General features: G+C 41.1%; 1 protein-coding gene across 1 annotated transcript; it reads left to right on the top strand.

Annotated features, from left to right (window-relative positions):
* The first annotated feature begins 2908 nt into the window (after nucleotides 1-2908).
* On the top strand, nucleotides 2909-8679 carry zmp:0000000881 (uncharacterized). The gene is made up of 5 exons (XM_062538606.1): nucleotides 2909-2936; nucleotides 4398-4546; nucleotides 4831-4969; nucleotides 5991-6098; nucleotides 6861-8679. Exons 2-5 carry the CDS (start codon nucleotides 4398-4400, stop codon nucleotides 7812-7814), a joined length of 1350 nt encoding a protein of 449 aa, XP_062394590.1. The 5' UTR covers nucleotides 2909-2936; the 3' UTR covers nucleotides 7815-8679.
* Nucleotides 8680-12614: the final 3935 nt, after the last annotated feature.

Genomic DNA, 12614 nt, shown 5'->3' with positions numbered 1-12614 from the left:
GTGGCTGCAATTAAATCTGTCTGCCCTCTCCTTCCTCTTACAGAACCACACAAAGCTACACGCTACTAGCTTACCATGTGTGTATACGTGTGTTTGTGTGTCTCTCTCTGTGTGTGTACAATTAATGCTAATTAAAAACATTTCAAAAGGTTGATATGGTTTGCAAATGCCACCATCAAACCTATCCTAATGTCTACGCCAGACGCTCTTACATGAACTACGCTGAACAAAAAAAAGAAGAAGGAAAAAAAAACAGAATTGAGAATAGAGCACTAATCCCACTACAGCCTGACGGTCCAAAAACAAGATTAGCAGACTGCACTCCCAATGAGAAACGAGTAATTGACCTTGGATGAGTTCAGGCATCAAACTCCACCATTCCAAGCACTCAGGCAGGCGCACAGAAGCACTTTTTGAGGTTAGAATGTGAATGGACATACCATAAAAAAACGTAAGGATAATCAGAGAACTGATAACCTCTACTTTGAATGGTTCCTTTACTGATTATTACAGCCTTGAGGGTCATGTTACAACAACAGGGCACTGTATTGCAGAAGGTTTCCTCATGGGGTTATATAATGTTTTTTTTTCTATTTTGTGGTACCATAACAACAGTCCTATTAGGAGTTTAATCCAGACATTACGATAGAAAAATACTCAGATATGTCACAGTCATGACATACCAGACTCCGAGGATTTAAAAAAAGCCTACTGTGGAGCTACAGTATGGGTCAGTAACAGCTACAGATACACGATCAGTGACTGTGGCATGTCATTAAAGGTACCAGTGCGCCACACATCCAAGCAGGTCTTTCATTGGAATCTGGACAATCAAGACAATCTACATTTAAAGGCCAAAGCATGTAGAGATCAAAATACTGATAGATAAAAAAAAAACATGGGCTCAGCTAAAAACATACATACAAACAGAAACACGCCCACACCACACACACACACAGACACAGACACAGACACAGACACAGACACAGACACAGACACAGACACAGACACAGACACAGACACAGACACAGACACAGACACACACACACACACACACACACACACACACACACACACACACACACACACACACACACACACACACACACACACACACACACACACACACACACACACACACACACACACACACACACACACACACAGGCAGTGTTATCGCTCTGTGGTATAGCAAATACCGCAGCCATTCAAGAAATCCCTTTAAGGCTACGCAGCACACCCAGCATCCTGGCTGGCTTTGGGCAGGTAATAGCGGTTTCATAAATAACGCTCTTCACTGCACAAATCAATATCACAGTCTCAGCACAAGTCCTCTGCAAACAGTACGCCTCCAGTTAATGCTGAGTTGATCCACCGGAGACTCCTCTCACCAACTTCACTTAGCTTACTCAGAGATAGAGATACAGACACTGACTGCTCTAACTAAAAGTTGCTGCTTCATTTGGAATGCAGATACAGTAGGAGTCAAGGCAGCTATACCCATCATGCCAGGTCTTAGGGTTGGCCTTCCATTTTTACATGGTCTGTATATAGTATTACTTTCAAGAAACTGATGTCTGTGAACAGACAAGGAACGTGATGTAAATAGCATATTAAGATATGTTGCACATGCCAAAGGAGACATTTGCATTTTGTGTGTGTGTGTGTGTGTGTGTGTGTGTGTGTGTGTGTGTGTGTGTGTGTGTGTGTGTGTGTGTGTGTGTGTGTGTGTGTGTGTGTGTGTGTGTGCGGGAAAGAAAACAGAACAGCCGGCTGATATGTGTTAATTTGGTCTCATCAGCCAGCAAGAACCTGTAAGTCATCCTCTGAGGAACAGAGGAGAGTGTGCCTTGCTTAGAATAGATACTTTATCTGGATGTCATGTACTGCCATCAAGTGGTTAAAATCAGCAGTACAACTGATGAGAGAGTGCAACAACGGTCCGGCAATTTTTAAAGCATATTTCACTTGCTTTATAGCTTTTTTGTTAATCTAATGGAGAGTATACGTTTTGTACGTAGCAACTAGTCTGTGAAACAGGTTGCCAGGAAATCTCAAGATGGTCAGAGGTGTATGAGGTTTTAAGCAGGCACTGAAAAATCCTAGTAGATCATGGATGCCAATCATAGTAGATTTTTTTAAACTACTGTATCGTCTGAATGGAACTATTTAATTTATTGATTGGATGTAATGATTGATGAGTGATCTGCTGCCACTTGCCCTTTCCCCTTCCTATTATGGCCTGTGCAGACTACATGATTTCAGCCTGATTTTGCCACGATTGTGTCGTGGCCGACACATTTCCATTGTCGTGTCCGAATCTTCGGGAATGTCGTTCAAGGGAAGAAGCGTCTTGTAATGTGACATGTTCAACGACCCACGATTTATTGTCTGTGACATTCTACAACGTTACGATCAAAATAATTTTTGGGGAATCTCCTACGACTCCCGTTTTGACACTGACACTGTGACGACACACGACGAGAAGGCTACGATGATCTTGCAATGTGGCTACTCTTGCGACCAAGATGTGGCAAGATTTTGTGGTTCTCCGATCGCCTAATCTGACATGGTCAATCGTAAAAGATAATCATGAAAGACAAAAAATCGTGTAGTACTTCGTGTACAGGCCATTAGAGACCACAATGGATATAAGCCTCAGTGCTCTATTGTGTTTTACTGACTTTTTATGTCGTTAATGTGTGGTGCAAAGCTGTATCGCATTTCAAAATGAGATGTTCAAATAAAATCGATCAGTACTGACACCTTGTAGTGTCATCCACCTGGTAAATACTCACTATGACTGTGATTGTGCCCACGCCTGTTTCGCATGAGATAAAAGAGGTGTGGTTATCTGGGGAAAACCAGACTTGCTTACTTCCTCTCATGCTGTCCTCATCACAAAACATATCTGCCATCTGACAGTGCAGACAGAGGTAAGCTTTGCTCATACGTACATTTCAGCAATGTCACTCGAAAACTGAATTGTATTTTTTGTAATGCCTGTCATTATTAGATTGTACTGTGATTTATTAATTGCTATGATTCTTACTTTCTATGATTGAGACTGTATTGTCAAAAGTACCGTGGTTATACAGCAACAGATACCTCCGGTCACAAGACTGTAATGGGGACAGCAGTAATTGTACATTGTGAGGTGGCAGGGACTAAGCACATTAAATGCTAGTAAAGAGACTAGTGTTATGGTGTACCAATAATTCATTTTAACAGAAAGTAAAGCACACCTTTTGAGGTGCTCACCAACGGTATTTCAATTCAACAGACAGAACTTTATATGCAATAGTTCTCTGATTTTCAGCAACGTTTTGCCGATGAAGGCTTAGGCCAAAATGTTGGTGAAAATAAAACAAATATGCATACAAAGTTCAAGTGTGTCACAACAGTTTCTTTTTGTTGTACTAAAAAATTAAAACACTTTAAAGACAGACACATTTTAAAGACAGACAAATGTTTAACAGTTTCACTTTCATCCAGCAACTCAACAGTCAAGTTTGATGACCTTAATCAGCCAACTGGAAAATATAATTCTCTGGAAAACATGGTGGTATGACAGCTGGAAGGTTTCCCCTTTCATGTTAAGAAATGGCTGTGTACACACACCTTTCAGGTTCAACAACAAGAGCTTTGTAAGCTTTTGTTTCAGTTCCTTGGAATTCCACCTAGGGGCTTTATCTCTATACCTCAGAATATTTTGAATAGCAAAGACCTTCCTTGTGCGTCAATCAGCCTATTAGCAGAACAAGGTTTTTACACTTACTGTGTAATTATAGCGACAATAAACACACATTCTTTTTTAAAATGTTTGCAGGTATTCCCTGTGTTTGGGATTGTCTTTTAAAGCAACACACACACAAAAAGTGACATCTTCCTGAGTGTTACAATCTTATATCAAGATAAAGAAAGATCTAGTTAATAGGTTTTAGCATAAGGACACTTTCTTTGAGCTTTCTTGTAAGAATATTTGATTTAAATTGAGTTAAAATCTTCTTAAATTAAGGCATAAAAAACAAGTAAACTAAGGAAATGTATCTTATCTTTACGTCAAATAGTCTTACAAGAAAGCTCAAGGTAAGTATCTTTATATTAAAAACAATACTAACTAGATTTCTTTTGTAATCTTAATAGAAGATTTTAACACTTGGTAAGAGTTCACTTTTTTGCAGTGAATGTAGTTATTTTATAGGCTGAGGAAACCCTGCACATCTATCTCTCCAATATCCCCTTTCGCTAAACGGATACCTACATTGAGAATTGACAAAAGGGAGAATTCCTAAATCGCAATATCTTGATATGGCTCTTACTCCCACTTCATGTTCATCTCCTTACTTTTTACTTTATTCTGTTGTGATTCCAAGATTCCATTCCATTTTGTTCAGATGGCACAGCAAGACACCAGAACTCTAGCCGGGGGCTGCTTTGGGAAGGTGTACAGGGAGAAGTACAAGGACCAATGGGCCTGCATCAAGAGGGTTCCAATCGGCCTCATCCGCAGAACAGACCTGGATAGAGAGTGCAAAGTGTATCGGTAAGTTAAGTTTGAGGTTGGTAGTCAATGGATGTTGACAATGAATGAATGAATGAATGAATGAATGAATGAATGAATGAATGAATAAGCTTCTGCTAAAAGCGAGAAGAATTTGGATGTTAGTAGACATACTGTATGTAGGTACACCTAGAGGTTAGAGAAACAAAAATTATTTCAAATCCTTCACACTTGGCAACAGGTGAAATGGATGAAGACTTGCCTCCAAAATTGATAATTACTTTTCTGATTTTCTGATTGTTTCATGATCTCCTTTAACATCACAGCAATGCACAGCATCACAATGTGGTGAAGCTATTGGGAGAACCATGGCTGAAGGAGTCCAAATGGAACATTCCTCTGGAATTCATCACAGGCGAAGAACTTGAGACAACAATCTTCTGTGCTCAGAAATCTAAAATACGGGTATATACGAGTGAATGAAGCATTGTTATTTGTCCTTGTGTAATAAGAATGATTGGCTATTGTCTAAATGATTTCTTTACAAATAAATAAATATACAGTGAGGAGAAAATGTATTTGATACCATGCTAAAGTTGCCTAAAAAGAGGAATATAAAATCGTCATTTGACAATTGATCTTAATGTCTTAATTCAAAAATTGAGTAAAAATAAAACCGCTAAGTACGCCAATTTTCTTTGTGATGGAAGAATGTTTCGTAAATAAATAAATGTTCTTCCTAAATGCTAGGGGGAAGTAAGTATTTGACCCCCAATGTAACCCTATGGGAATTCAACACATAGGGTTAACATAGGGGCGGGCAGATTTTTATTTTTTAAGGCCAGCTATTTTATGGATTCAGGATATTATGCATCCTGATAAAGTTCCCTTGGCCGTTGGAATTAAGATAGCCCCACATCATTACATACCTTTCACCATAGCTAGAGATTGGCATGGTGCTTTTTCCAGTAGGCCTATTAGCCTGTTTGATGCTCATTGAGCTCAATGCAAATCAAACAGGCTAATAGGCCTACTGGAAAAAGCACCATGCCAATCTCTAGCTATGGTGAAGGGTATGTGATGATGTGGGGCTATTTTAATTTCAAAGGCCAAGGGAAATTTATCGGGATGCATAATATCCTAGATCCATGAAATAGCTGGCCTTTAAAAATAAAAATCTGCCTGCCCCTATGTTAACCCTATGTGTTAAATTCCCATAGGGTTACATAGGGGGTCAAATACTTCCTTCCCCTAGCATTTAAGGAAAACATTTATCTATTTACGATACATTCTTCAATCACAAAGAAAATTGGTGTCCTTGGCGGTTTGATTTGTACTAATTTTTTGAGTTAAGGCATTAAGATCAATTGTCAAATGATGATTTTATATTCCTGTTTTAGCAGGGTATCAAATACATGTGCTCCTCACTGTATATACATAGTTACAGTATATATTTGACATTAAATCATTCAAATGTGTCCCACAGTTGACCCCGACTGTCAGAGCAACCATTATCAGTGGCATGTGTGCAGGGCTGTTTCATCTTCACAGTAAAGATATTGTGCACCAGGACATTAAACCTGACAACATCATGGTAAGAGTTGCACAATTTGGGAAAGGAAATTATGACCAAACTCAATTGACATGTTTCATTATGAAGTCATTGCAAACCTGTCTTTGTGCTACAGTATGTGGCCTGCTGGAACACATTTTCGGAAATTAACTTATTTGCTGTGTCCTCCAGAGTTAGATGAGACGATACTCTTCTTGTCTCTGTACTTGCAGTTACTCAGTCTGACACACCCACCATTAGCCTAGCTTTGCATAATTCATTGAGATGGCGAGCTCCCAAAAGTGATAAAAGAACTCCCAACATTTCCCATTCACATGCTGTGACTTGCACAATTACAACATATAGGCTACAAATACCAATGTAAAAAGGGAAGGGACACAGTGATTTTCTAAGCATAAGTACCACCAGGATGTATTCTCATTCAGGCAAAGCACTGCAACTTGGGCTGAGTTATTTTGTAACTTTTGGGAGTTGGGCAGAACCAACTAGCCTACCTCAACGAGCTATGCTAAAGTATAGGCTAAGTGGGTGCGTCACACTGAGCTACTGCAGAGTGCAGACACAGGCGAGAGGGATATGTAACATTTTATGTAACTCTGAGGGAGACTTTGAATAAGCTAATTTCCCAAAATATGTGTGTGTTCCTTTAAATACCTGTCTCTTCTACCTAAAATATGCTCTAGTTCCAGCTTGTACAGTGCTGGCTGCAGTGCTACATTGCACAAACTAATTACACAATGTAATTCCTTTCCTTACTTCATTTGGTATTGTGTAATGTTACAGGTGGAACATGAAACTAACCGCCCCGTCATCATAGATCTAGGATTGGCTAAATTCTTCAAGAATGGAATGACTTCGGCCCAAAACATAGGCAACGAGGCTTACTCCGCTCCCGAAATCCTGCTGCGGCAGGGTGTGCGGGACAAACGCTCAGACGTCTGGGCAATGGGCAAGGTCATCGCTGAGCTGTGCGCCAGAGTCAGACTACCTACTTATGCCGTCACACCCAACAAAATCCAGGAGACCCTGGCAGCCCATCCTTACAGTGTAGCCGTGTCCAAAATGGTGGACAGCAATCCTGATACCAGAACCTGCATGGCGTTAGTGATGGCTGATATCAGGAAAGCAGAGGCAAAGGTGAAAGAGGAGGCTCGGGTAGGGGAGGCAGCACAAGCTCGTCCTGGTCTTAAGGCTGGCGTAGGTCTTGCTGGTGTCGGTAACGACAAAACAGGGCTGTACCAGAGAGGGGGCTTGCATGTACCCTCTCCAGCAGAGGTGAAGAGAAGCCCGTCACCTCTAAGGAACAGATTTCAGCTGCCATCGCCACAGGTGAAAAAAGAAGTCAAGACTGTTGTTGAGGTGAAGCCTGGAACAGGTGCTCGATTTGAGGGGAGGGGAGAGGTAGGGCTTCAGCCAAGAGCCCCCCAACAAACACCTCTTCCACGGGTTGTTCCGGAGAAGAAATGGTCACCTCCAGTAACAGTGATACAACGCAACCCTCCTAAACAAGAAGAGATCAAGACACTGGTCCCAGCCAGGACCGACCCCAGTGACAGTGTTACACAGCTTCTCAAGCAGATGACGCCATTCCCTTGCCCTATTCCCACAACAGGCAGAATCCAACACAGTCGCTATGTTCATACCTCTGGGAGTGGTGGTGTCCTTGAAGTAAATGAAGTGGTGACTGAGAACGGAAAGATTACAAAATATGAAGGCTTTAAAGTTAATATGGAATAGCTGTTGCAAAGCTACACAATGGTGTATTCGGGTGAAACACTGCTACTTGGTCGCAAAGATCGTCCATGCTGTGGTCATTGACAGTAAAGGCTGTGGCATGTGAGAAAGTACTGATGTGTTTTTTTTTGTAGACTCACATTTGACTTTTTCTCACAACATACTGTAACAAAGGATTCCATTCACTATGCTAAGCTAACCTAGCGGGGGCACTGCCAGACTACTGTACAGTGCATGCAATGAAACAAAAATGTTTTTGCTCACTTATCTAACTCTAGGGAAGATGGTGAATAACTGAATTTTATAAAACGGTGGTGTGTTCCTTTACTGTTGCACAGGACAATCTCCTGCCAGACAGTTCATCCAAACGTGGTTTACCGATCAACTATAAATCAACAACTATTCAACCACCATGTCAACATTTCCCGGGCGACCATATATCCAGACTTTTCAATATCAACTAGTGAGCTACAGTATGTAGAACGATGCTCTATCGACAATGGCAATGTAGACTATAAATGTTCAACCTCACTGTCATTAATGTTCCTGTTGGGTTGTTGTTGGTACTGTAGGCCTAATGCTGATTCACTGTGTATTTACCATAGAGATTTCAATGAATCTCAACCAAAATTATGATTTTGGTGGAAAATCAGCATCATATCAATGTCATCTTGCTAATTGATTATTAAATAAGAGTTGAACTGACAGCTATCCATTCATTTTGTACAGTTTGTAGTTTAGGCTAGGCTACAAATAGGCTAAACTGATGTAGGCCTATAGCTTTTCAATGGGCTATACCACAATCAAAACAAGTTCATATTCAAGGCATGGAATGATTTATGTGTCAAAGAATAAACGACTAAATTCATTTTAGCTAAGGCTTTGCTTTATGCCTGATTTATTGACACCTTAATTCACACTGACTGTAGGCTAGTCAACAACCTGTCAGAGATAGAGCCGGGAAGAAGAGGATAAAACTACATTTGATTGAATGGTTGAACTTTTAAATTAATGCCAATTCAACCATTATACTGTGCATAAATACAATGGATGGATTACCTTCTTTATCAGCATGACCTTAAATAGTCCTACTATAAAATAACGTATCATTTAAGGAAATGGTGCCCTGCCACACATTTCTTGACTTTGTGGTAGAGGTGAAGTTCTACCATAGACTCATTTGGCATGAACTTACAGTAGCTTGGCTAGCAAGTGCTAGCATGTTGTCAGAGCCCATTAGGGATGTCCATACATTATCTGATAGTCCAAATGGACATAAAAACCTGCTAGACTAACGATAGCCTTCATTAAACCTGTGTATAATATATATATAACATAGTACTTCCTTGAGTTGTAGGCTATGTAGCCTAAATAGCGTTTAACTTACAGGCTAGGCACTGGTCGTAGACAGACAGACAGGGCTCTCAAGTCTCAGGCATTGAGCGTGAGACACACGCATTTCAATGACTTCACCCGCTCACACGCCACACATGGTATTTCTCACTCCGAGAAAATATTCTTGCCTGCACAAACATTTCTTATGGTTATATTTTACAAACGTGTCACACAAAGTTGCTGTCTGTGTGCTCATTCAGCTCAGAGAGCATCTCTTTTGTTACTAACCTATCGTCCAATCAGAAAATAGGATTTCTCAAATCTCAACCAATCAGGAAATCGTTTTGTTTTGTTACCGGGCGAGATCTGAGGCCTTGTCCAGACGGAGACGAGTTTTGGGTTAAACGCAGCTGTTTTGCTTCGTTTTGGCCGTTCGTCCAAACGAATACTGCAAACGCATAGCCCTAAAACGAATCGATCTGAAACCGGGTCCCAGTCGGTCCCAGTGCATAAGTTCGAATACGCAGCCCTCTAGCGTTCGTTTGGACGGGGGAAGACGCATCCTCGACCCCTAGCCCATACCTGTCAACATTTAGCTTTCAAAATAACGGGATAACGTTACTGCATTTCGGTCGTTGTTTTTACCTTACCTAGAGCCTATGCAGCCTATCCAACTGCTGCCTGCAGCCTACTTCCAAAACTCCAAACTCCAAGTCAGATTGTTTTCCGAAAACACAAGTTAGGCTACCAACGCTCAAGAACAGTTTGTGATGTGTTAATCAATTACATTTCCAACCATTTCACAACAGCCAATTCTGGAGTAGCCTAGGCTAACAACTAGCTTGCTTGCGAGACTCGGCTGTGAACTGCACCGGCTTCCTTATTTGGGTTTACGTTGACAGAACGGTTGAAATAAATTGAAAGTAAGTGATTACGTATGCTATGTGTCAGGTGTATGGCAACCTGTTGTCAGAAAATGAACGGATCAGTGATTTTCGAATGAAGTATGATGGCCATGCAAATTACGAGAGTTTTTCGGGAGAAACAACAAAACGGGAGGGCGGCAGGAGATGACCTTAAGATAGGAGAGAAACAAGGGGAAAACGGGAGTTTTTGGCAGGTATGCTCTAGCCTTCCACTCATAAAATGTAGAAAGTTTTCACCTCGACAACTTCTTCCTCTCCGTTTTTGGTGATTTGGTGAACTGAAACAGCGCCACGTAAAGGCCTGGAATATGAAGTAGCGTGTTGAGTCCTTTACAGTCTGGTTGAGTCGTATTGAGATCGATTGAGATGGATCCGTTTGGATTAGTCAGGTAGAACCCCAGGATAGGTGTGACATAAGGTACTAATGCAATATTTTTGCATAATCTGATAGTTTAGGGGGTGTAGACTCAGAATCTGACGGGTGCCGCTCCGGCACCCTTGAGCATTTTCCTTAAAATTACATCATCTGCCACACCCCTTTTTGATCATAGAAAGTCGTCTAAATATACATTAACATATAAACCCATCATGTATGGTATCAAATTAAAGCTCTTCTCATGCAGGAATCAGCTTTGACCATCAAAAAGATGAAAAAAAAAAGTTTTTAATGACATAATAATTTTGTTGACCATAAAAAAAGAACTAGACTCACATTACTGTATAAAACCCATCATGTATGGTATCAAATGAAAGCTCTTCTCAAACACAAATCAATGATGTCAATTTAAAAAATGCTAAAAATTATCCCTCCAGAGAACATAGTAACTGTAAAATCTGGTACGGTCACACCTCTGAAATGGTAGGCTGAGCAACAAATTGTATCAACCCTCACCAATTAATCAAACAGACAACAAAGTAGTACTTTATCACAGATTTCTGAAAGCAACTATATCAAGAACATGTTGCCAGGCTGGCCTTGTACACATCACAAACATCAAATGTCTCCTCCAAAGAACATTCATTCAATCAGACATTTCTCCCTCGCTGTCATATCCTCCACTGAAAGTTGATTTTTTATTTGCACACTGCTCATCACCTTTGCAATGGATCCCTGAAGCAGACGACCACCTCGTGACCCAAATAGAGAGCCATTAAGAGACCAGGAAGGGCAGTACATCTGCTACACATGTGGAGAGTCCGGTCACACCAGTCAACAGTCATGGCCAAGTCACCCGGCAAAGACATGCTCCAGGAGAGGCAGACAGTGCACAGAATACTCCACCAGAGAGCAAACCAAGGCCCCCTGGTTAATCAATGATCAGGAGTGGGCTGGCAGACTGTGTTGACACTGAAGTCGACCAGTTCCTGAAACAAAATGCATTTGGTCACTGCTGGACGGTTGACCTGATGATCTCTGGAGTGAAGACAAGCTGCCTTTGGGACACTGGGTTTGAGGTCACCACCATCAAAGAGTCTCACTTTAGAGAACACTTTGGGGAGGAACAGCTAAAGTCCACCCATTGGGTGGAGCCTATGGACTGAACATGCCGGTCCTTGGTTGTCTTGAAGCAGATGTTGAGTGTTTTGGAGGCGACACTTTAGTGGCGGTGCATCTTCATACTGAGAGACACCCATCTGGATGACATATAATGCCCGGGGCCCATTTAGCCTAATATTCATCATTCACATCCAAAAAGCGCACGTTTTTGTATTTATTGGTAGACATTTCACAAGTGCAATTTCATTACGTTACGTTAACGGTATTTGTTTTTAGACATGGCTGGATTCACTTAATGGTAGCTTTCTGGCGATGAACTTCTGGCCATCCATTCATTCTAACACGTTGGGCAAGTCTCCCCTTTAGTGAAATGTGTAGTGTCAGAATCCCAGCAGTTTTGTAAGGATTCTTGTGAGTGCATAGGTATAACGACAATGTGCTAACGTAGCTAGCAGCATTTGCAGTACATATCCTCGATACGGATATACCCACAAGGTGAATGGCAGAGGTGGAAAACTCCAGCTTCAGAAAGTAAAAGTCCAATCATGTATTGGCACTTAACAGGTGATCTCATCAATTAGCTGCTTGACCTGGCTGAAGAGTTGTGTTAAATAGAATCAGCTGGTTTGAGTGAGTGGTTGGCACAGATATGTGGTAGGACTTTTACTTTCTGAAGCTGGACTTTTCCATCTCTGGTGAATGGAATTAAGTCTCATGCATTACATATCTCTGATGTCTTCATTTGATAATCTACCCAGTACCGCAGCCCTTGCGGCCAACAGGTGCAACACTGAAAATTTTTTGCGGCCCTCTGGTTAAGAATCACCGTAAGTCTGGGCCGCGGCCCTGTGGTTAAGAATCACTGTATTAGGCTAAATGGCAGTTCCATCATTTATTCAATTTAATACCAAAATATGACATGATTTAGAGTTAGCTATTATGCGGCAAAAAGGAACGTAATCTGACCTTAAAGGTCACTTTGCAAATGGTATTTTGTTCTCTGAAGGGACCTGAACTATTTTTTTTCATCTTTTTGATGGTCAA

This window comes from Sardina pilchardus, chromosome 6 (genome assembly GCF_963854185.1).
Source record: "Sardina pilchardus chromosome 6, fSarPil1.1, whole genome shotgun sequence".
Taxonomy (NCBI): domain Eukaryota; kingdom Metazoa; phylum Chordata; class Actinopteri; order Clupeiformes; family Clupeidae; genus Sardina; species Sardina pilchardus.
Note: the sequence above shows the minus strand (reverse complement) of the source record. Positions and strands in the feature narration are given on the sequence as shown.